This window comes from Xyrauchen texanus, chromosome 48 (genome assembly GCF_025860055.1).
Source record: "Xyrauchen texanus isolate HMW12.3.18 chromosome 48, RBS_HiC_50CHRs, whole genome shotgun sequence".
NCBI classification, from domain to species: Eukaryota; Metazoa; Chordata; class Actinopteri; order Cypriniformes; family Catostomidae; genus Xyrauchen; species Xyrauchen texanus.
The window spans coordinates 6,277,719-6,302,945 of NC_068323.1; the positions used below are offsets into that span (position 1 = coordinate 6,277,719).

Here is a 25,227-nt window from a genome sequence, read left to right on the forward strand (position 1 = left end):
ATTTGTATTTTGGTCACATTTCACTTGCATTAAATGGACCTTCTTCTTACAATGTTCATTTGTGTTCACCAGAAGAAAGAAAGTCAAACACATCTGGGATGGCATGATGGTGAGTAAATGATGAGGGTATTTTCATTTTGGGGTGAACTGTCCCTTTAACTGTGACTGTAGTGCTTTGAAAACATTGCTGCCCATCCAGCCTGACAACGCTACATCGGCTCAAGCAGTGTTGTTAGTTTGGGATATGACTTTTACCAAGGGTTGGTGGATCAAGGTTTGGGAACAGCCAGAATCCACCAAAGCTTGTTATGTATCCCACTGGGTACTCACCAGTGTCCGTTACACCCCAGCTCGTTCGGGGGTGGCATGTGGAGCGTTGGGAATATGGACCAGAGTGACCGCCTCCATTACTGGACATCGGTCCTGGAAATGTCCTGGCTCCCTACAGCTCCAGCAGACCGGCCCAGGCCCCGCTACCACACCTGTGGGACTGCGCTCGCCAATCTGGTAGGGATAGAGGAGAGAGACAGCATTAGCAGGAGACACAGGTGGGGGAAAAGAATTCTAGGCATAGGACCACCCTGTTTCCTAAGAGCAGGGATGGGATGGAAAGAGGATGGGTGGGGGTGGTGTTTAGGAGAAAGAGAGATAAAGAAGAGAGAGAGAGACTCCGGTTCACTGCTTCCTGGAAATGCCGTAATGGAACCTTAGGCCAGTTGGACTACTTCCACTCGGCCATACCATGGGGCAGCTGGTCCTCTTGAAGAGGACGAGGTAGGCTTCGGGATCGCCGGTCAGCCCCATTTTGACTAGGGTTGCCGATTGGATGGTCAATGTGGGCTCTGGGGCTGTGGCAGCAACCCCCTCTTGTCTGATCACACTCCGGAATGCCTTTCGGTCCTCCACTTGGGATTGGCCGCAGCTCATCGAGGGCTTGGTGCTGGTTCTGCTGGATGCCGGCAAGTGTTTTGACTACTTCGTCCAGCAGTGAGGTCTCCATGACGATGTGTCCTCGATAACACAGTCAATGTTCAGGGATGAAAAGGTGGACAAGTATTTGCCACCATCCTGATTTCTTCTGTCTTTGTGTATTTTTCATACTAAATTGTTTTAGATCTTCAAACGAGATGTAACACAAAGGCAACCTGAGTCAACACAAAACACACTTTTCAAACATTTACATTTTTTATTGAAGCAAAAAAGTAATCCAACACCTATATCACCCATGGGAAAAACGAATAATATTAAACTTAATAGCTTAAAGTTTGCTTATTGTCCTTAAAAGGACAACTGGCTCTAACAAGGACAGAAAGAGATGTGGAAGGCCAGATGTACAACTAAACAAGATGATAAGTACATCAGAGTCTCTAGCAAAGAAACAGACATTGGACAACAGATAATTGGAAAAGAGTGTTACGGATCTTAACCCCATTGAGCTTTTGTGGGATCAGTTAGACTGTAAGGTGTGTGAGAAGTGCCCGACAAGACAGTCACATCTATGGCAAGTGCTACAGGAAGTGTGGGGTGAAAGGTCACCAGAGTATCTGGACAAACTGACCACTAGAATAACAAGGATCTGCAAAGCTGTCATTGTTGCAATGGTGGATTTTTTGATGAGAACTCTTTGAAGTAGTTTAAGAAGTTCTGAACAATTCTTTCAAATTGTAATAGTAATATTTTCACATTATTAATGTCCTGACTATACATTGTTGATCAGTTGAATGCCACTTTGGTGAATAAAAGTACCAATTTCTTTCCATAAGAGCAAAATGTGTACATTATTCCAAACTTTTGGCCGCCAGTGTATATTTATGCACTCAAAACAATCGATTTCTTCCATAAAACTCTTCTGTAAGTAATGGAGATCCCCCTAGTGGAGATACATAGACAAATCTTTGCGAATTTCTCCGGTACCCTGCAGATCTAATGTATAATAATAATAATAATTATTATTATTATTAAATAAAACTGATCACATCTTAATTTCATTTCACACCTCATATGCTAAATCATATTTATTTAAACTGTTCAAGCTACTATGACGAAAAGAATCTCACTAAACTTGTTTTTAGTTCTACACATATTTCCTGGAACCATTTCCGTGTAAACCACATGGTCTGTCGAGGCCCCGCCCTCAGCGCTGACTCCTAACTCGTGGTCCCCTCTGATTGGCTGAGCGCACGTCCAATGAGGCTCAGCCATCTGTGCAGGAACACGAGCCATATTTCACTGACCGTCACGAGCCGCATTCATTATTATAAGAGGATCCTTCATATAATAAAGATCCACAAAAAGAGTAAAGATGCGGATTGCTGTGGCGGTGTGCGTTATTTCTGTAGTAGCTTTTGCTGTGGACGCCGCCGTGTACTTTAAAGAGCAATTTCTGGATGGAGGTAAATTACGTTTCTTTGATCATCCGTGACATCACTTACAGTGTTACATTGTAACTATTTAAACCGAGATCAGAGAGTTTGTAACGATGATTTAATCATTTAGTTAACAATTGTGTATGTCTGTAACTCTCCTTTTTTTTGTTTAGGACGTTTGGCACGTTTACAACTATGCATTTTTTGTCATTAAAACCGTTTTACAAAGTTATGCTTCCTTTTACTGTGTAGTGTTGTATTTTATTTTATATATTTACATCTTATATGTCATGCCAAGTATGCATATGCTCAAGATTTGTGCAAAAGTTTTCTTCATAATAGTAGTTGGTGGTCTTACACTTGCATTATGGCAAATGAGATGTCAAGGAAGTCCCAGAGTTTTGCTTTCAGTTCTGTATTTAGGCTGTAAAACTATTGTTTTCATTCATCAGCAACTTAATTAGTTTAATTTAAAGCATGTTGTATTTAGGATAGATTACCCTGAACCATTTGTGCCCTTGCCCATTTAAATCTTAACTAACATTCATTTAATTTTGTCTCTACAGATGGTTGGAAAAGTCGATGGGTTGAGTCCAAACACAAATCTGACTACGGCACGTGGAAACTGACCTCAGGGAAATTCTTCGGTGATGCTGAGCTTGATAAAGGTGAGAGGTCACGCCCTCTTTCAATATATACTCTCCTTGAAACTTGGTTGTTTATGCAAATGACTTAACAGAAGAAAAAATGCAAAGTGATTCAAGACACTTTATGCTTTATGAAGTAAGATAATGTGATATGACTCAAAACATTGGCTTTTTTCCCCACTTTAGGCCTGCAAACAAGTCAGGATGCCCGGTTTTATGCCCTGTCCAGCCGCTTCGATTCGTTCAGTAATGAGGGTAAAACTCTAGTGGTCCAGTTCACGGTGAAACACGAACAGAAAATAGACTGCGGCGGTGGGTACGTGAAGATCTTCCCCGCTGACTTGGATCAGACCGAAATGCATGGCGAATCACAATACTACGTCATGTTCGGTAAGTCTTGTTGACACAACGGCACTAAGTTTGTTTGGTTAGGCTATATATGGGGCTTTAAAGGTGCACCAATTATTTGTTTTCAGGTTTTACACTTGTAGAAGTAATAATCAAAAAAATGGACTAGTGTTAAAATGTTCACGCCAATAAAAGATTCCAACCACGTGCATTGTTATTCAGTTACGTAATTAAGCACAAGCTTGAGACACTTAACTCAAACTCTGGCCGCCGCCTTCCATATTGTGGCATTTTCGAGTGGAAAAAAAATGGTGGCAAAACTTGATCCTTTTGGAATTGATTGGATTGTAAATTAAGACATTTTGATGTAAGATTACGAAGACAAACATGCACCGATGAGTTGTTTATAATAAGAAAAAGAACGTGTGTTTGGAAAGTAAATTGGGTCCATTTTAACTTATGTTGACTAATGTCATTTTCGCCTTCCCGACTCTATCGTAGGTCCCGACATATGTGGCTACAGCACCAAGAAAGTTCACGTTATCTTCAATTACAAAGGCCAAAACCACCTAATCAAGAAAGACATCAAATGCAAAGTAGGTTTTCCATTCAATGCAAATCACGCTACTGTTGACTTGTTGCATAAAAAGCAATCTAGTAAAATGCCTCAAGATTACATCGTAGCCGTTAACATTTATTTGCTCTGCTTTCATTCATCAGGATGACGAGCTCACACACCTGTACACACTGATCCTGCGGCCCGATCAGACGTACGAAGTCAAAATCGACAACGAGAAAGTGGAGTCGGGCTCCCTGGAGGAAGACTGGGACTTCCTGCCACCTAAAAAGATCAAGGATCCTGAAGCCAAGAAGCCAGACGACTGGGATGATCGCGCTAAAATCGACGACCCTGAAGACACAAAAGCAGAGGCAAGCATTACGATTTCAATGATGTGATCAAGTGTAGCGACGTCGCAACACTTTAACGTCTCAATACGCCTTCTGTCTGAAAACCAAAGTATTCTAAGGGTTTGTGTGTTGCTACTTCACAAGACATTACTTTGAAAGGCTAGGGTGCTTGAATCCTAGCCTTAAGGTCCTAAATGTAGTCTACGCATGTACATGAATGCAAACGCTTCTAGCTCAATTCCAAACACTCGTTGCATTTTTAAATGTTGCAGAACAGAATTAATTTATTCATTTATTAATGCAAGAATGCATACAGTGGTTCTATGCATTTGCAATGCTTTAGTCAAACATTCATGACTGTGTTTGCATACTTGCATATAGAGTATGTTTCTAGGCTTTCACGCCAACGTAAATTTATTATGCTTTAAGGTTTGATAAAAGTATTTAGTGCGTCTTGTAACCAGCATAAAATCGTTAAAAGTGACCATTAACAATAACCACTTGATTGTAATTTAAATGTGAATAGCATTGCAGTTATAAATGCAGCTTAAATTCGTATAAGTCTTTGTGGAGTGAAAGAAACACAACTTTGTGTTAATTTTATTACCTCGATCCTCAGGACTGGGATAAACCCGAAAATATTCCCGACCCTGATGCTAAGAAACCAGATGACTGGGATGAAGACATGGATGGCGAATGGGAACCTGCAATGATTCCAAACCCAGAGTACAAGGTACAAAACAAGCGACCACATCTAGGGGCATTGGTGGCTCAATGTCTGAAGATCTAACAGACATTTTAAGGTTCATCATTCAGGGGGCCTGGGTAGCTCAGCGGGTATTGAGTCGTGCATTCAAATCCAGGGTGTGCTGAGTGACTCCAGCCGGGTCTCCTAAGCAACCAAATTGGCCCGATTGCTAGAGAGAGTAGAGTCACATGGGGTAACCTCCTCATGGTCATGATTAGTGGTTCTCGCTCTCAATGGGGCGTGTGGTGAGTTGTGTGTGGATCATGGAGAGTAGCATGAGCCTCCACATGCTGTGAGTCTCCGCGGTGTCATGCACAACGAGTCACATGTTCAGATGCACAGATTGACTGTCTCTGAAGCAGAGGCAACTGAGACTCGTCCTCCACCACCTGGATTGAGGCGAGTAACCGCGCCACCATGAGGACTTACTAAGTAATGGAAATTGGGCATTCCAAATTGGGAGAAATGGGGATAAATATAAATAAATAAACAAACAGGTTCATCATTCATACGAACTTTGCCTGTTATTGGTCTGCTTAAGTTATCTTGGATAGAAGTGTCCAGTTTCCTGAAATGGTTAATAGCCTGAATAATTCCAATTCCCATGTGTTCGCAGGGCGAGTGGAAACCAAAACAAATTGACAATCCAAACTACAAAGGAACGTGGGTTCATCCCGAGATTGACAACCCTGAATACACATCAGACAACTCCATTTATAAATTTGACAGCATTGGCATTCTGGGACTGGATCTGTGGCAGGTATGTTAAACTACAACAAAAAGTTTTAAGAATTTAAGCATAAACCATTTAGATTAAACCATTTTGAAGATCATGAGGAACATATAAATTAGGCCAAATGGGTTCTGACTGATAGTTTCGGTTTTACAGTATATATTAAACTTTTATTTTATTACTTTTCATGGACTATACTAACACGGCTGTCTCCTTGCAGGTCAAATCTGGTACTATTTTCGATAACTTCCTGATCTCTGATGACGTTCAGGAGGCAGAGAATTTTGGTACTGAAACTTGGGGAGCAACAAAGGTAAACGGCATATCTTTGCTACTGAATAATTGACCATTCTCCGAAAATTCCGGGTTCAATACAAGTGAAGGTCAATCAACAACATTTGTGGCATAATGTCGATTAACACAAAAATGATTTTGATTTATTTAAAAACATTTTAGGGGCCAGAAAAGAAAATGAAGGACCAACAGGAAGAGGAGGAAAGGAAAAAGACGGATGAGGAGGAAAAGAGCAAGAAGGATGATAATGAGGAAGAGGACGAGGAAGAGGAAGACGAGCCAGAGGAGGATGAGGAGGAGCACACAGATGAGCCCTCTGAAGAGGAGGAAGAGGAGGGAGAGGAAGATATACCCACTAAAGACGAGTTGTGAAGAGAACAATTGAGCTGATATCTCCGTGCAGATTTGTTGTTTCTCGTTTCTTTATGTGGTGTTAATTTTGGCCCCACCCCCTTTCCAGTCACATGTCACATCATAGAGTGTCGCCCTTTTGAGATTCGTGTTTTTTTTTTTTTTTGCTGCTACAAGCTCCTCAACACATTCTGAATGTGACCTGAAAAACTTTAGACTAATAAATGTTTGGGTTATCTGTTTCATCTCAAGTCGCTCTAGGGGGGAATTTCTGATGTATCATTTGTTGGATTTGCACTTTTTTAAATAAATGATTTATTTTTAAAAAGTTGTCTGGCTCATTTTCCATCTGAGGATATGGATATTTAATTATCATCTTGTTTTTTTTTTTGTTTTTTTAAACCCCTAAATATAAGCTGTCATCAAAATTAAATGGCAAAATGACATGTTACTGTCAAATTGGAGTGGTTAAACAACAGATCATGCAGTGTATAACCAATTTGAAATGTAAATATCACTCGTATTGAATGGTAGCGGTATTGTATTTGGAATAACCCCATTTTAAAGTGCTTGCTAGTTTACAAAAAAAATAATATATATAATTATGAAGCTTTGATTAAACCTGATATCAAAGTTAGTCACCTACTGAGAAAAACGTCAAAATTCCTGATAGCACACATCGCCCAGACATCTAATGTGTGTGTTTACATCTGGAAGACATATTTTTTTTAGGTTGTTTGCTCACCTGCAATACGTCTATGACGTTTCCTCTCGGATGTCAATAAGATGTTCAGCAGATGTCTTTGAGATGTTTATGATTAAGAATGTTTGTGAATCTGATCTTTGTAAGATGTTCAGCAGATGTCTCAGACGTTTATGATTTATAATGTTTGTAAATCTGATCTTTGTAAGATGTTCAGCAGATGTCTTTGAGACGTTTATGATTTATAATGTTTGTAAATCTGATCTTTGTAAGATGTTCAGCAGATGTCTTTGAGACGTTTATGATTTAGAATGTTTGTGAATCTGATCTTTGTAAGATGTTCAGCAGATGTCTTTGAGACGTTTATGATTAATAATGTTTGTAAATCTGATCTTTGTAAGATGTTCAGCAGATATTTATTAGATTGTGATGCTTTCCAGATGAAAAGATCTAAAACAGACATCTCAGAGATGTACGTGTGCTATCTGGGAAACATTCTAAATCATAAATGTCTGAGACATCTGCTGAACATCTTACAAAGATCAGATTTACAAACATTCTAAATCATAAACGTCTCAAAGACATCTGCTGAACATCTTACAAAGATCAGATTTACAAACATTCTAAATCATAAACGTCTCAAAGACATCTGCTGAACATCTTACAAAGATCAGATTTACAAACATTCTAAATCATGAACGTCTCAAAGACATCCGCTGAACATCTTACAAAGATCAGATTTACAAACATTATAAATCATAAACATCTCAAAGATATCTGCTGAACATCTTACAAAGATCAGATTTACAAACATTCTAAATCATAAACGTCTCAAAGACATCCGCTGAACATCTTACAAAGATCAGATTTACAAACATTCTAAATCATAAACGTCTCAAAAACATCTGCTGAACATCTTACAAAGATCAGATTTACAAACATTCTAAATCATAAACGTCTGAGACATCTGCTGAACATCTTACAAAGATCAGATTTACAAACATTCTTAATCATAAACGTCTGAGACATCTGCTGAACATCTTACAAAGATCAGATTTACAAACATTCTTAATCATAAACGTCTGAGACATCTGCTGAACATCTTACAAAGATCAGATTTACAAACATTCTAAATCATAAACGTCTCAAAGACATCTGCTGAACATCTTACAAAGATCAGATTTACAAACATTCTAAATCATAAACGTCTCAAAGACATCTGCTGAACATCTTACAAAGATCAGATTTACAAACATTCTTAATCATAAACGTCTGAGACATCTGCTGAACATCTTACAAAGATCAGATTTACAAACATTCAAAATCATAAACGTCTCAAAGACATCTGCTGAACATCTTGAGATTTACAACCCTGAAAGCACACGTACATCACCCAGACATCTATTTGATGTGTGTGTTGACATCTGGAAGATGTATTTTTAGGTTGTTTGCTCATCTGCAAGACGTTTCCTCTCAGATGTCAATAAGATGTTCAGCAGATGTCTTTGAGACGTTTATGATTAAGAATGTTTGTAAATCTGATCTTTGTAAGATGTTCAGCAGATGTCTTTGAGACGTTTACGATTAAGAATGTTTGTAAATCTGATCTTTGTAAGATGTTCAGCAGATGTCTTTGAGATGTTTATGATTTAGAATGTTTGTAAATCTGATCTTTGTAAGATGTTCAGCAGATGTCTTTGAGACGTTTATGATTAAGAATGTTTGTAAATCTGATCTTTGTAAGATGTTCAGCAGATGTCTTTGAGACGTTTACGATTAAGAATGTTTGTAAATCTGATCTTTGTAAGATGTTCAGCAGATGTCTTTGAGACGTTTATGATTTAGAATGTTTGTAAATCTGATCTTTGTAAGATGTTCAGCAGATGTCTTTGAGACGTTTATGATTAAGAATGTTTGTAAATCTGATCTTTGTAAGATGTTCGGCAGATGTCTTTGAGACGTTTATGATTTAGAATGTTTGTAAATCTGATCTTTGTAAGATGTTCAGCAGATGTCTTTGAGATGTTTATGATTTAGAATGTTTGTAAATCAGATCTTTGTAAGATGTTCAGCAGATGTCTTTGAGATGTTTATGATTTAGAATGTTTGTGAATCTGATCTTTGTAAGATGTTCAGCAGATGTCTTTGAGACGTTTATGATTTATAATGTTTGTAAATCTGATCTTTGTAAGATGTTCAGCAGATGGTAATTAGATTGCGAAGGACCAACAGGAAGAGGAGGAAAGGAAAAAGACAGATGAGGAAGAAAAGAGCAAGAAGGATGATAATGAGGAAGAGGAAGCTTTCCAGATAAAAAGATCTAAAACAGAGATCTCAGATATGTATGTATGTGTGCTATCTGGGATGCTTAAAACTAAAGCAACTTAGTTTAGTTTTGAAAATGTTGAAAAGTGTGCTATCTTTTTTTAAATGTTTTTATTTTTTAATAAATGCCACTTCGGTTGATATTTTATTATCTAATGAGACGACATTCACTGTGACCTCAGTGCACACAATTCTTTCTACTTCTAATTCAACTACTGTATGTCCACATGTCCATGTCCATGTCTCAGTGTGTCTTGTCCCATTCAGCAAGTAGATGGCGTCTTCCCATATGAACTCCAGCACCATCTCTCCTGAAGATCGCTGAGTCACATCTCCATATACTCTCACAGAGAACACTTTCCAGGCTGTATTTCAAGGGCTCTCACGCTCGAACACAATGCTGACGATCACGCTGAAGACCCTCCAGCAGCAGACGTTTAAAGTGCAGATAGATGAGGAGTTAACGGTGAGTGTGTGCCCGTGTAAACACGCCGGTGTGCGGGCATGACGCTCTGGGAAACGCCGCGGCCTCCCCCTGTGGAATGCGGACGGTTATTGTGACGTTCCATTAGGATTGTAGAATGTTACATGTTTGTACCAGGGTGACGTCACAGCGCTGCAGATTCTATCGGCGATTAATTCGAAAGTAGCGACTGATGTTGTTCACTTAACGCGGTTTTTTGAGTCTTGTGTTTGTTGTACTCTAAGAATGACTGTTCATTACTGATATGTAGTATTTGTAACATGTCAAAAATAAAGTATGATTATTTGGACTTAATCTATAGTCATGCATGTGTGTTTATATGGTAGTCAATGCGATTAGTGCGATTAATAGTCCTTTAAATGGCCAGTGTCTGTAAACATGGGTTACTTTTCCATGACTAGTGCTTTCAGACTGTTTAGGTGCAGAAATCATCTGAGCACAATTAAGTTTTTGAATTAATCAGCTAATGAACATTATGATTTTAGATTGTTATTTTTTGTAATTATTGAATTGAAATGTAAATGTTTTTTCACCAGAGGGAAAATTGTCCAGGGCGAGCAGTGTACTCATGCCTCTGTCCCACACATGGGGGGGTCTAAGGGTGGGCTAAGGGGGGAATTTCCCCACTAGTAATTTGTCTTTAGCTTGCAATAATAACTGGGAATTATACATTCAACATACACATTATACAAAGGCAGCAATGTATTTAATCAACAGACTTTTACTGGAAAATGATGGCATGAAGTGCAAAACATATTTTTTTATGAATTTATCATTTATTTATAATACTCAACCTGTTGTAATTGATGCTTCCATTACCGTTACAATTTTGTAATACTGCATATGTGCTGTATACATGCATATCATGTTCTTGTATTTTGTATTTGCAGGTTAAGGCTCTTAAAGAGAAGATCGAGGAGGTGAAGGGAAAAGATGCTTTCCCAGCTGTCGGTCAAAAACTTATCTATGCAGGTTTGTGTGGTGCGCTATATTTGTCGCAGTTCTTTAATATGCGAGTAGCCGTGAATATGTTTGTTTGGGGGCTAAATATAAATAGAAGCTTCTGGGTGCTTGGTCGGCCATTTAGAAAATCTCTTGTTATAATACTTTCTTAATTTTTGAAATTTTACAATTTTCCTCCATAAAATATAGGCAAAATCTTGAATGATGATATACCTCTAAAAGAATACAAAATAGATGAGAAGAACTTTGTTGTGGTGATGGCTACAAAGGTAAGGTGGTTTTATTTCTCACTTCTTTGTCATTTCCATCCATGTCAGGCCATTGCATTTGAACTACATTTTCAGCTTTATGTGCATGTTCAAATCTACAGTTTTTTTAAATAAAAGTTCAAATGTGCAATTTCTATAGTTCTCTGTGCAGTTTTATTACTCTTTCTACAGCCTAAAACTGCTGACCCCATACCAGCCCCTGCCCCCCCATCAGCAGCTCCAGCTCTAGTTAGTGATGCCCTCCCCGATACCCCTGTCCATACACCCTCAGCTCCCGCAGAGCCACCGTCAGCCTCCGCAGTGCCTATATCTACCCCTGTTTCCACCCCTGTGGAGCCAGCAGCATCAGTCGAGCCACCCTCGGCACCTGTTACAGCGCCCCCTGCAGTCTCGGAAATTGGAGCAGAGTCCATTAGTGTGACTCCAGTGCCAGATTCAGAGGAGGGGGACCAGGCAGCCCAGCAGGAGCTACCCAGCGTCCATTTCGATACTTGGTACAGCCACACCCAATCAGGAAAATCAGATTTTTATATATATATATATTAATGACTGAAATGCTCAAAACACTGTTATCCGTTTTCCTGAATTTGTGTTCTGTATTTTTGTAGCATTGTGGATGAATTGGGTCTTTTAGAAGAAGCCGCATCAATATTAGGTATGTTTGGGAGTTTTTCCATTCAAACCAGGTAGAGGAGTGAAGAACTGTACATGACATTACATTTTATTTATTGCCTTACATCCATTAGTTACAGGTCAAGCGTATGAGAATTTAGTGACGGAAATCATGTTGATGGGTTACGAGCGAGAACAGGTGATCGCCGCCCTGCGAGCAAGCTACAACAATCCGGACAGGGCAGTGGAATATCTGCTTATGGTGAGTGTTTCTAATGATTCCTTCCTAAATAAAATTGCAATCAAGATTTTAAAAGGAATAAAACACAATTATCATTATTTAATGTTCTAATTATCATTGTTTCATGTAAAATACCAGCATAATTCTTTGTCAGATTTTAAATGAGCTGGCATTGTCTTTTCCTCAAGGGTATTCCCGCGGAATCTGAGCAGCCTCCTCAGGAAGTGGTGCGGCCTGCCCCCGTTTCGAACCCCAGCCCCCCTGCACGACAGCGACCACAAGCGCCACCTGCTTCTGCAGCCGGTGAGACTCCATTTGTTCATTCTCGGTTAAAATAGACTGTTTCGCACTGAAAAACCACATGGTTTTATAAATGCAGCTGGCACAGTCTTGCCGATCTAATGTCATTTGGGTAACGCAGTTCATGGCAAGGTCTTGACCACTTTTTCTCCTGGTCATCCAGTGGTCCTCTTACTGGTATAGTCCGAGTTTGGGAATATTGGCTATTCTGTATATAAGGCCTACAAGTAAGTGTTAAAGGACTAGTTCAACCAAAAATGAAAGTTCTGTGGTTATTTGCTCACCCTCATGTCTCATGTTCTACTGTATGACTTCCTTCTGTGAAACACAAAACAGATCAGGCATTTTTGGGTGAACTACCCCTTTAAGTTAAGGTTTCATATCAATGTCAACCAATTTGGCCTCATCGCCTTTACAAAAAAGAACTATGGACATATTATATTACAGTGAGTGTATAAGAAGGAAATACCATGGTTCTTGTGAAGGTAGTGAATGATTTCCATATTAATATAATATGGTACTCACATGTTACTTCAATGGTAGATGTCCATAAACAAGGTATAATGTCCATGGTACGTGTAAAACAAAAAAACAAGGTATCACTATGGTACATGTCCACAAAAAAAAGGTATTATCTTGGTACCGTTTTTTGCTGGTATTACCATTTTAAGCCATTAAATTTACTATTAGCATAAAGAATTTGGTGCTTAAATATCCATCCATCTTCAACCGCTTATCCAAAGTCGGGTCGCGGGGGCAGCTGCTCCAGCAGGGGGCCCCAAACTTCCCTATCCCGAGCCACATTAACCAGCTCTGACTGGGAGACCCCGAGGCGTTCCCAGGCCAGTGTGGAGATGTAATCTCGCCACCTAGTCCTGGGTCTTTCCCGAGACCTCCTCCCAACTGGACGTGCCTGAAACACCTCCCTAGGGAGGCGGCCAGGGGGCATCCTTACCAGATGCCCAAACCACCTCAACTGACTCCTTTCGACGCAAAGGAGCAGCGGCTCTACTCCGAGCTCCTCACGGATGACTGAGCTCCTCACCCTATCTCTAAGGGAGAAGCCCGCCACCATTCTGAGGAAGCCCATTTCGGCCGCTTGTACTCGCGACCTAGTTCTTTCGGTCATGACCCAGCCTTCATGACCATAGGTGAGGGTAGGAACGAAAATTGACCGGTAGATCAAGAGCTTTGCCTTCCGGCTCAGCTCTCTTTTCGTGACAACGGTGCGATAGAGCGAGTGCAATACCGCCCCCGCTGCCCCGATTCTCCGGCCAACCTCCCGCTCCATTGTCCACTCACTCATGAACAAGACCCAGAGGTACTTGAACTCCTTCACTTGGGGCAATACCTCCTTCAATACCTCCTGGTGCTTAAAGATGAAGTATGTAATTTATGTGACCCTAGCGGCACCAAACGGAATCGTAAAAATAAACTTTGTTTTCAAAACAGCTTTTTGAAAAGACCTTTTTCACACTTCGGGTTTTGGAATATGGAAATATACGATTGCAGGGTGGATATTTGTCAAAATACGACAGAGTCAGCTACATTCAATGCGTTCATCGACGAGCATGCGTGGACACTCCACCAATGGAGTTTTGCTGTCATCTTGTGACCATTTTTTGATACTGCATCCAAACAAAGTGTAACAGACAGCTCATTTCAAAACGTATCAACTCAAAATGTACTATAATATAATATACAACTATATTAGCCATATGGCTTTGATTTTATGCCTTTTTTAGGGTGACTCTAAAGGATATATTTTATAAAAGGAAACAAAAATTGAGTGCAGTGTATTTTTATTGAAATAATCTTTTAACTGCTATAACTTTTTAACTGCTTTCAGTTCCACAATAAACTCCCAAATATCTTCTTTAAAAAGAGTCCAAGTTTAGGTCTGTACTCCCAAGCATTCATGAATTATAACCATTTAAATGTAAGTATTTCATTTTTTTTGGCCTATGCTCAAAAAGGGGAGTGACAATTAATTAGCAGGTTAACTGTTTCACAAAACAGCTTAAATCGAGAATATGTAAAACAAATTCTTGATGTTGTTCTGCTGGTGTCTCGGACCAGACTCCTGTATGTCTCTTTCTATACTGTGAGCAGGTGCAGAATCTGGAGCAGCGCAGGCATCAGGAAACCCTCTGGAGTTTCTCAGGACCCAGCCGCAGTTCCAGCAAATGCGACAGATCATCCAGCAGAACCCGGCGCTCCTGCCCGCACTGCTGCAGCAACTGGGCAGAGACAACCCTCAACTGCTGCAGGTGGGTGGAGCTTAATGGCAACATAAAACGGCAACCCATTTTACTTCTGTAATGTCACATATTTCCAATTGAATATGTTCAACAAGAAAGAAAATGTAGGTTGGTACTTAACTTTATTCGTAAGGAATTGATTGGTTGGTGAAAAGTGGGCATTATATACCAGGTAGTTTAAGATTAAGATTCAGCTTTATTGTCATTGTGCAGAGTAAAGGTACAGAGCCAATGAAATGCAGTTGTTTTCGTCAGCCATGAAACAGCGCCCCTGTAGGGGGTGGGGTCAAGGGCCTTGCTCAAGGGCCCAACAGTTGTATCTTGGCAGTTCTGGGGCTTGAACCCCTGACCTTTTGATCAGTAACCCAGAGCCTTATCCGCTGAGCCACCACTGCCACTAAAATTTGTCTTCCTTTGCAATAACGTGTACTGACAATTTGTGCACAAGTAGACCAAGATCATTTCTTAGAAGCACAGTAAATAGGGTTTATTTTGATTTCAAAGTCCGCTTAAACATATCTTGAACAGGACCTGTTCCGTTCAGACATGTATTGCGTGGATAAATGTGAATTTGTGCTTCTTCGCAGCAAATTACGCGACACCAAGAACGGTTTGTGCAGATGTTAAACGAGCCACGTGGAGGCGAGGCTGGCGACGGAGCTGCGGAGGTCCAAGCCACACCACAGACGAACTACATCCAGGTCACGCCACAGGAGAAGGAAGCAATTGAGAGGGTATGCTAACATGGCTAACATTTGCATCAGACTTTTGCTTGAAGACTCCATTGAATCAAAAGGAAATTAGCTTTGAAAATCAAACTTTTGTAGTGCTTGACTTGTTTACTTTGAGGTCATTTATATTCTAAGTGTACTAAACTTTGACAAAATAATTGTCAGTGCTTGTCTTCCAGTAAAACGGTCCAGAAATATTGATGACTCAAGGGCGTACACAATTATTTGTCCAATCAAATGCTCTCTTGAGTGAGAATGTCCCTCCCTTTAACACTGTCATTGGTCAATACTTCAACATAGGATAGAAAACGGCATCATTTCATGGAGTCTTTAACATTATGGTAACTTTGTTGTAACTGTGTTGGGTCGTCTCATGTCTGCCTTTAAATCATTTTGTTTTCCAGTTAAAAGCCCTGGGATTTCCTGAGGGACTCGTCATCCAAGCGTATTTTGCCTGCGAGAAAAACGAAAACCTTGCTGCGAACTTCCTACTTCAGCAGAACTTTGACGATGAGTGAATGTTAACGTGGGACTCGATGATGCTTGGAGGCAACGGAGAGGATGCAAGCATGTTGCGTGTTTGTGCGTGAATGTGTGTTAAAAAATGTTGAAAGTTGACTGGTCTTCCATGGTGATTATCATGGAGTTAAAAACGAAGCCATGATGTGAAGTTTAAATCGGAGCACAGCTTCTTTTTTCTTTTTTTGATGATAGATATAGATGATCCTTGAAAATGAGGTGTCTGTTGTCTGTCTGGTTTCTGCTGCTATCACTGCTGTGTGCATTGAGCGAGTTTTCATTTATCACCGATAAAACCCTGACAAAAACTAAACTCAAGGTTATCTATCATTTCTCACCCTTTACTCGGAATCATAATTTTTTTTCAAAAGAAATGTGACAGTTCACGATTATGAGAAAGCACCGCAGATTTTGGCAGAATTCAAACGCCGTTATCACAGATTCTTTTATTAAATATTTTTGGCCAATCTGATAACACTGACAGCTACTAATACGAGTGTAGTACTCTCAACTCAATTAAAAACATTTCACTACATTCAATATGTCATCTTAGGTCATGTCTAATTTTCACAACCTATGTTTTCTGAGTTTTTAATTAACCCTGATAGCACACGTACATCATCCAGATGATTTGATGTGTACGTTTACATCTGGAAGACGTATATTTGAGGTTGTTTGCTCATCTGCAATACGTCTATAAGACATTTACTCTCAGATACCAATAAGATGTTCAGCAGATGTCTTTGAGATGTTTATGATTTAGAAAAAGACAGATCTTTTTAAGATGTTCAGCAGATGTCTTTGAGACGTTTATGATTTAGAAAAAGAAAGATCTTTTTAAGATGTTCAGCAGATGTCTTTGAGATGTTTATGATTTAGAAAAAGACAGATCTTTTTAAGATGTTCAGCAGATGTCTTTGAGATGTTTATGATTTAGAAAAAGACAGATCTTTTTAAGATGTTCAGCAGATGTCTTTGAGACGTTTATGATTTAGAAAAAGATCTTTTTAAGATGTTCAGCAGATGTCTTTGAGACGTTTATGATTTAGAATGTTTGTAAATCTGATCTTTTTAAGATGTTCAGCAGATGTCTTTGAGACGTTTATGATTTAGAAAAATATCTTTTTAAGATGTTCAGCAGATGTCTTTGAGACGTTTATGATTTAGAAAAAGATCTTTTTAAGATGTTCAGCAGATGTCTTTGAGACGTTTATGATTTAGAATGTTTGTAAATCTGATCTTTTTAAGATGTTCTGCAGATGTCTTTGAGACGTTTATGATTTAGAAAAATATATTTTTAAGATGTTCAGCAGATGTCTTTGAGACGTTTATGATTTAGAAAAAGAAAGATCTTTTTAAGATGTTCAGCAGATGTCTTTGAGACGTTTATGATTTAGAAAACGAAAGATCTTTTTAAGATGTTCAGCAGATGTCTTTGAGACGTTTATGATTTAGAATGTTTGTAAATCTGATCTTTGTAAGATGTTCAGCAGAAGTTAATCAGATTGTGATGCTTTCCAGATGAAAAGATCTAAAACAGACATCTCGGAGATGTTAGTGTGCTATCTGGGAAGTGGGAACTGGAAACTGTTTGGAAAGATGTATTTTCAATGTTTTGCTAACTTAACAATTAACACAACAGGTACAAATCCCATCGAACAGACTGGATGTCTATCATTCATCAGCTTTATTTTGTTAGTGTCTAATGAAAAATGGTCCATATGCCATGCATTTTCCATTTTCTTTCCATTTGGAGCCATTTCGGTTGAAAAATTATTTTGCAGTGTATACTGCTGAACTAGCAGATTTTGCTTTGTAAGCCACCTGCCATTCTCAAATTAATAATGTTAGAAATGAACCAAATGTTTTGCACTGCATGGGTATGTTGGTAATCTTAAACAAACCCACTTAAAAAAAAGGAAAATTAAAAGCTTGTAGATTACATCAACCTATGGAAACTTTAGACTTAGATTTTGGTAATGTTAGTTTTGTAACAATCCAGTTGACTACTTAGTCATTGAAAATGTTCTTTTAAATCTATTTTTAAGTTCTCACATAGACAACATAGTGAGTGAAAACCAGTTCAGTATACAGTAGTATCTGACCCGGATAGCACACATACATCACCCAGACATCTATTTGATGTGTGTTTACATCTGGAAGACGTATTGTTTAGGTTGTTTGCTCATCTGCAATACGTCTATTAGATGTTTACTCTCGGATGTCAATAAGACGTTCAGCAGAGACATTTACTAATTTGAACATTTGTAAATCTGATCTTTTTAAGATGTTTAGCAGATGTTTATTGTGTGTATAGATGTTAATGTGATGCTCTCCAGATGAAAAGATCTTAAACAGACATCTCGGAGATATACATGTGCTATCAGGGGAATGAATAGTGATTTTGAATGGAGCCCGAAATGCTGCAGCAATCGTAGGTGTTTTATTTAGTGAGGCAACACAATGTGATTTAGTGTGTCAGTATGTCTATAAAACCTCATTATATATGCATTCACTTATGTGATTTAAATATTTAACATATTCAAGTGAAGGAGAAGAATAGTGTTGTCTTGGTTAACACTTAAGGCAGTGCCAAACTTCAAACAAAATGAGAATCAGGAGATGGACAAAATGAATGGTTTAGCTAGTTGCAAACATCACATTGGAAGGTAATTTCTTGAAGGTAATACAAAGTGTTCTGGCTACAGGCAAGACACAACGTCCTGTTTACACTACCAGATGCAGTTAAAATTTTGCTTTTCAATTCAGTGATTTGTATATTTTTTGCATCTGTGTAGAATTTGATGTGTGAAGAAATAAATTCAAAATAGGAGGTTTTGATCTTAAATGCATCAGCAGAAAAGAGCTGATTGGTTTATGAATGTATTGTTTCAGTGGTGTGTGAAATAAATTGCTTTTACAAAGCTTCATTGAAGTCTCCACCTGGAAGCTCCTTCAGCAATTGCTTGTTTCCCAAAGTACATCAGAAATACTGTTGTCGGATCCATAATTGTACTGTCAGGATTGTTCTAAAACACAGTAAACCCTTACAAAAGGTACAGTATATGTATTGGAAGATTGCAGATTTAAAGACTACTATAGTACAATATGTAAGGGGGGAAAACATGGTAATACCAGTTCAGGACACTGAAAAGTTAAGCACATGGGTGCAGTAATAGTGTCATTGCACTGTAAATATCTCATACTCAACCCAGATAGCACACATACATCTCTGAGATGTCTGTTTTAGATCTTTGTGGAAAGCAACAAATTATAAATAACATCTTAAAAAGATCACATTTACAAACATTCTTAATCATAACATTTACATTTATGCATTTGGCAGACGCTTTTATCCAAAGCGACTTACAGTGCACTTATTACAGGGACAATCCCCCCCGGAGCAACCTGGAGTTAAGTGTCTTGCTCAAGTACACAATGGTGGTGGCGGCTGTCAGGATCGAACCAGCAACCTTCTGATTACCAGTTATGTGCTTAGACCACTGCACCACCACCACTCCTCATAAATGTCTCAAAGACATCTGCTAAACGTCTTATTGACATCCGAAAGGAAACGTCCAATAGAAGTATTGAAGATGAGCTAACAACCTAAATAATACATCTATACGTCTTCCAGATGTAAACACACACGCGTCGAATAGACGTCTAGGTGATGTACGTGTGCTATCAGGTTAGTATAGTGGTAAGAAGCGGGCGAGACCGGGCTACAATTACCCCACGGGAAGGTGACACTTGTTTTTGGCAAGACATTTCGCTGCCATTGTAAATGTGACAATCCTTTGACAATAAAGATATCAGACGACAGTAACAAAACCATGTCCTGCAATATTATGTCATCCCAACATTGTAAGGATGTTTGAATGATTTATCTATATTTTAGAGACAACTGTTACTATAAAATTGACTAATCTTACAATAGGGTAACCAGAGCACAATAAAAGGACTAATGTTGTTTTGATCAATTATCTGATTAATAATGGCCACTCCATACATTGGGTGATTAACAAGATCCTAACAGCATCTATCTATCTATCTATCTATCTATCTATGTATGCAAATTAATAACCAGTTTCCATCATAGTATTTCTCATCTTGAGTCTACATGTGGGTTACTTATAGATGTTTAGTTGTCCAACATCTTCCCCTTCTGGTTTGTTGACAGTACTGCATGTATTACACATAACTAGTACTGTATAGTAAGTGCAGAAAGACACAACTTTCACTACTATTTAACTATTACTTAAGCTTTGCAGTATAAGATGAACTTAACCAACCAACAACTTAACCGTCACAGAAAGATATCACCCTGATATTTAGAAAAGTCAGAGTGCTTTTGATCATAAACCGGCTCTCTCCAGCACATAACCCTAGATATATTTAGCCCTTGTTTTTCATTGCAAACTGACACCATTCCCATGGAGAGTAGGTGATAGGCTCGGCAAGGATATAAATGTCACATGAAGCACTTCAACAGAGAACTTAGTAGTGGGAGGATGGGTGCACAGTCATGGCTTGTGCAAAGCAAGATGTAGGTAACTATGACCCAAGCCCAGGAACTGAGATTAAAGCACTTGTTGAGGAGAAGATAGTACAAGATGTTGTAAGTGAAGATGATGTAGTTCCTGATGTAGTGCTACAGGTAAAAGGAGAGTCGTTCTTTGTGAATCGCCAACGCTTGGCCAAGCATAGTCCTTATTTCCGAGCCTTGTTCTTTGGCAGTGGTCGGGAGAGCACCAAGAAGCTCATTGAGATAAAGGGTGTTGGACTGCAGCCGTTTCACACCCTAATGGAGTTTACGAAGAACTTCAAGCTGTCCCTGGACACCAAGAATGTCCTTGATATTCTGGAAGCTGCAGACTTCCTACAGTTAGACAGAGCTCGGCTACTCTGTTGTAAGTTTCTCGAAAGGCAACTGCATCTTAGCAATTGCCTGGGCATGATGGCCTACGCTTGGCAACTTGGCTGTCTGGAACTGTACGCCGCGGCACGGGATGTCGTCTTGACCCATCTACCCGCCATAGCCTCTGACCAGGACTTCATGTTCCTTTCGAAGGAGAGCATCGCTGACCTCCTTGCAAGCGACAACTTGAGCATTCCACGTGAAGATCTGGCCCTCGATGTGGCCCTTCGCTGGGCAACATTTGACCCAAGTCGGGAAGAAGACTTCATGGAACTGGTCGGTCTGGTTAGGCCTGAGTGCTTAAGTCTTCCTTACATTACTGATCTTCTAACCAAGATAAACAGTTCAGACCCACGTGCTAAGCTCATTTGTAGACTCAATGCTAGCTTGCCAAGCAGCTGGACCATGGGCAGGTCCGTTCCAAGAACTCGGTCAAGGGAAACTTTCTTTGTTCTCGGTGGGCCACATGAGCAAGATACGCAGTTGCTGTATCAGTTTCACCCCTGTAGTGGAAGGTGGCAGTCCCATCCACCCCTGCAGAAGAAATGTCTCACGCAGTACTCGATGGCTGCAGTAGGTAAGAATATCTAATGCATGCCCCTTCCAAAATGAACCTTTTATATTATCTGTGTACCTTAAGGCTAGGGTATACTATATGTTCTTGCACAGTCAAGCGCTCAGCCTTATACTTCTTTGACCATGAGTCTGTACGTATGCGTTTGATACATGCACACTACGAATACTTTGTAGCACTCTTTGGGCAGCTGTGGCTCAGTTGGTAGAGCGGGTTGGCCACTAATCGCAGGTTTGGTGGTTCAAATCCCGGCCCACACGACTCCACATGCCGAAGTGTCCTTGGGCAAGACACCACAGCCGCCCCAAGTTGCTCCCAATGGCAGGCTAGCACCTTACATAGCAGCTCTGCTGCCTTTGGTGGATGAATGTGTGTGAATGGGTGATTGAGACGCAGTGTAAAGCACTTTGAATACCGTTAAGGCTTAAAAAGGCGCTATATAAGTGCAGACTATTTACCATTTATAATAGTCAATGGCAGGCACATTTGCAGATTAAGCACACAGTAAATCGAGAGTTTACTTTTTCCTTTAAGGCTAGGTTTTTCTGTGTGCCGTTACATCTCATGCACAGTCAAGCGCTTAGACTTTCAATGTCAACTCATTTGACCGTGACCCCCTACAACTTACACTTGCATGGTTGTTTGGACCTTAGCTATGGGAGATGCCATATTTAATTTGAAGTAAATGAAAACAGGGCTGTGTGGGATAGAAGCACAGCCAGTTCAATGGGTTGTATTGTGGTATACCTTGGTGTCGTTCATTCAGAAAATCTTTTCTCCAGTGGACAAAAAAGTGGGAAACATGTGATGCTATCCCACACAGACTTGTTTTAATTTTCGTAAAATGAAATATACCTTCCACCCCATAAAAGGTCAATTGACCCACACAATCTATCCCCAATATCCTATATTTTTCTCTAAGGTGACAACATAGTAGTGACTGGAGGTTACTTCCGGCACGTGTTGTGGTATAATGTGGACTGGGTGAGCATTTATCAATACAGTAACCAGCGGTGGGTGGACGGCCCAGCGATGCAGAAGTCCAGGCACAGCCACTGCTCAGCAGCACTGGAGCTCCAGTTGTTTGTGTTTGGTGGTAGTATGGATGAAGGACCTGTGGCAGATGTGGAAAGGCTGGTCTTGGGAGTAGAGGAATGGGACAGTGTCAGTCCCATGGTTCGGGCTGTTGAAAGGGCGGCCATAGTCACTTTGGGAACCTGTATCTACATCGCCTGTGGTTTGGATGAAAATGGGGACGTTTACAACGGGATTCAAAGATACAGGCCAGAGGTTGATCAATGGGACGTGGTATCCTATTCTCCATTCCCACGGTGAGTAAATACAGAACAGTGGTTGTCATTCGAAATTTTCTTGTTGAATATCCTGTTTCACATGGAAATGCATCACATTACTGAAGTAAAATGTGTCGTGCACCTCTTATTTTTCAGTTATGATCTTCTTGCAACAACGCTCAATGGCGCCCTCTATCTGCTGGGAGGTCAGACTCTCCGTTTAGACATTGATACTGATGAGTGGACCGTTCTTCAAGAGGAAAATTTGGACAATAAATTCTTCACAGGCTGTGCCACAGTGAACGGACAGATTTACATACTGAGCGAGAGGAAGATAAATAAAACGTACCCTAACATGATTCTACTGGACCCTTACATTGACACGTGCTTACAAATCGATGGTTCAATACCCTGTCCAGTCCCTATAAGAGGGTGTGTCACCATGCCAGTGCATCCTTTCTGAAACCATAACGAGAACACTTACAAGGTCAATCAATATTTATTTGTGCTTTGTATTAATATTTAATTACGTCTCTTCGCCTTAAGCTCAATCGATTGCATTTGTAGCGTAATGTTGATTCCCACAAAATACATTTTCACACAGAAGCACTGCCTCACTGCAACCCAGATTGTTACCCTTGTATTTAGTAAAGAAAAGTATTTAAAATATTTGTTTTACTTTTTATTAAACATTATGCCCTAAAACTGTAGATTGAGCTTATCTCGTATTGAACCAGGAATGTTTCTTTAAATTAATAGTTTAAAAAAATTACTTCTGTCATCATTTACTCACCCTCATGATTTCTTTTACTTTTTTCTGTGTAAAAACACACACACTCACTCACACACACACACACTCACACTCACACTCACTCACACACACACACTCACACATACACACTCACACTCACACTCACTCACACACACACACACACTCACACTCACACACACACACACACTCACACTCACTCACACACGCACACTCACACACGCACCCTCACACACACACACTCACACACACACACACACACACACACACACACACCCTCACACTCACACATGCACCCTCACACTCACACACTCACTCACACACACTCACACACACACACTCACACTCACACATACACACTCACACTCACTCACACACACACTCACACTCACTCACACACACACTCACACTCACACACACACTCACACATACACACTCACACTCACTCACACACACACTCACACTCACTCACACACGCACACTCACACACTCACACTCACACACGCACCCTCACACACACACACTCACACACGCACCCTCACACTCACACACACACACACACACGCACCCTCACACTCACACACTCACACATGCACCCTCACACTCACTCACACTCACACACGCACCCTCACACTCACACACACACACTCACACATACACCCTCACACTCACACACACACACACACACGCACCCTCACACTCACACACTCACACATGCACCCTCACACTCACACACTCACTCACACACACTCACACTCACACACACACACTCACACTCACTCACTCACACACACACTCACACATACACCCTCACACACACACACTCACACACGCACCCTCACACTCACACACTCACACACGCACACTCTCACACACACTCACACACGCACACTCTCACACACACACACGCACAATCACACACGCACAATCACACACACACACACACACACACACACACACACACACACACACACACACACACGTTGGTCTACCTATCATTATGAGGACTTTCCATAGACGTAATGACTTTTATACTGTACAAACTATAGATTCTATCCTCTAAACCTAACACAACCCCTAAACCTAACCCTCACAGTAAACATTCTGCATTTTTACATTTTCAATAAAACAGTATGATTAGTATGATTTTTAAGCGATTTGAATTATGGGGACACTAGAAATGTCCTCATAAATCACATTTATAGCATAATACCCTTGTAATTACTAATTTGTAACTTACAAAATTGTCCTCGTAAATCACAAAAACACGCACACACACACACACACACACACTCACTCACACACACACTCTCTCACTCACTCACACACACTCACTCATACACACTCACTCACTCACTCACTCACTCACTCACACACACACACACTCACACACACACTCACTCACACACACACAAACAAACAACCGCCATTCGCCACTAAGTGGCGGTGACGTCACCACGACGCTTGTGCCAGGCTATGTGCACGTTAAGGCCACGTGAAGTGTCGAACGCCCGCTGGCAGGAGGTCACGGGACAGATCCAACCGGTGACATGGGTCGAATGACTGAGATGACTGGTTGATGCACCACCTGTGCCCCCTACTGTGCCAACTTGCTGTGCTTTAGCCACCCTGCGCTCTGCTCGTTGTTGTGAGCGTCGCTCCTCTGCCCTCCGTTGTTGTTGGAGGGCGACTGCCTCCAACTGGCCAGCAGCATCCTTCACAAGCCTCCTCCAAAGAGGCCGATCATGACACTGCTGGTACCAGTCGTCGGCAAGTCCACTCAGCTCCAGATCCTCCTGTACCACATCACTCCATCTCTTCTCCAGCCCGTGCCGCGCCCGCTTAGCCCCCTCTATCCGGCCAAACA

The 25,227-nt window shown here is 40.4% G+C and overlaps 3 protein-coding genes across 3 annotated transcripts; all 3 read left to right on the plus strand.

Moving 5' to 3' along the window:
- The first annotated feature begins 2,201 nt into the window (after window positions 1–2,201).
- Window positions 2,202–6,688, plus strand: LOC127639926 (calreticulin-like). Its single transcript, XM_052122266.1, has 9 exons — window positions 2,202–2,393; window positions 2,933–3,034; window positions 3,200–3,403; window positions 3,863–3,957; window positions 4,082–4,291; window positions 4,890–5,003; window positions 5,635–5,778; window positions 5,972–6,064; window positions 6,208–6,688. The coding sequence occupies exons 1-9, from the start codon at window positions 2,303–2,305 to the stop codon at window positions 6,415–6,417; spliced, it is 1,263 nt and encodes a 420-aa protein (XP_051978226.1). The 5' UTR covers window positions 2,202–2,302; the 3' UTR covers window positions 6,418–6,688.
- A 3,002-nt stretch (window positions 6,689–9,690) lies between these two features.
- On the plus strand, window positions 9,691–19,736 carry LOC127639986 (UV excision repair protein RAD23 homolog A-like). Its single transcript, XM_052122350.1, has 10 exons — window positions 9,691–9,890; window positions 10,799–10,880; window positions 11,061–11,140; window positions 11,312–11,634; window positions 11,749–11,795; window positions 11,887–12,014; window positions 12,182–12,296; window positions 14,406–14,563; window positions 15,142–15,288; window positions 15,690–19,736. Exons 1-10 carry the CDS (start codon window positions 9,822–9,824, stop codon window positions 15,801–15,803), a joined length of 1,263 nt encoding a protein of 420 aa, XP_051978310.1. The 5' UTR covers window positions 9,691–9,821; the 3' UTR covers window positions 15,804–19,736.
- A 580-nt stretch (window positions 19,737–20,316) lies between these two features.
- LOC127639992 (kelch-like protein 23) lies at window positions 20,317–23,793 on the plus strand. The gene is made up of 3 exons (XM_052122356.1): window positions 20,317–21,302; window positions 22,222–22,630; window positions 22,748–23,793. The coding sequence occupies exons 1-3, from the start codon at window positions 20,333–20,335 to the stop codon at window positions 23,052–23,054; spliced, it is 1,686 nt and encodes a 561-aa protein (XP_051978316.1). The 5' UTR covers window positions 20,317–20,332; the 3' UTR covers window positions 23,055–23,793.
- The last annotated feature ends 1,434 nt before the right edge of the window (window positions 23,794–25,227 follow it).

What these genes read in the sequence shown, in the direction of transcription:
- LOC127639986 (XM_052122350.1), top strand. Translation starts at nt 9,822, where the DNA reads ATGCTGACGATCACGCTGAAGACCCTCCAGCAGCAGACGTTTAAAGTG. An exon ending in AGATAGATGAGGAGTTAACG is followed by an intron (nt 9,891 to 10,798) that starts GTGAGTGTGTGC and finishes TTGTATTTGCAG; the next exon opens with GTTAAGGCTCTTAAAGAGAA. An exon ending in AGAAGCCGCATCAATATTAG is followed by an intron (nt 11,796 to 11,886) that starts GTATGTTTGGGA and finishes TACATCCATTAG; the next exon opens with TTACAGGTCAAGCGTATGAG.
- LOC127639926 (XM_052122266.1), top strand. Translation starts at nt 2,303, where the DNA reads ATGCGGATTGCTGTGGCGGTGTGCGTTATTTCTGTAGTAGCTTTTGCT. An exon ending in TTCCAAACCCAGAGTACAAG is followed by an intron (nt 5,004 to 5,634) that starts GTACAAAACAAG and finishes ATGTGTTCGCAG; the next exon opens with GGCGAGTGGAAACCAAAACA. An exon ending in TGGGACTGGATCTGTGGCAG is followed by an intron (nt 5,779 to 5,971) that starts GTATGTTAAACT and finishes GTCTCCTTGCAG; the next exon opens with GTCAAATCTGGTACTATTTT.
- LOC127639992 (XM_052122356.1), top strand. Translation starts at nt 20,333, where the DNA reads ATGGCTTGTGCAAAGCAAGATGTAGGTAACTATGACCCAAGCCCAGGA. An exon ending in GTACTCGATGGCTGCAGTAG is followed by an intron (nt 21,303 to 22,221) that starts GTAAGAATATCT and finishes TTTTTCTCTAAG; the next exon opens with GTGACAACATAGTAGTGACT. An exon ending in TCCTATTCTCCATTCCCACG is followed by an intron (nt 22,631 to 22,747) that starts GTGAGTAAATAC and finishes CTTATTTTTCAG; the next exon opens with TTATGATCTTCTTGCAACAA.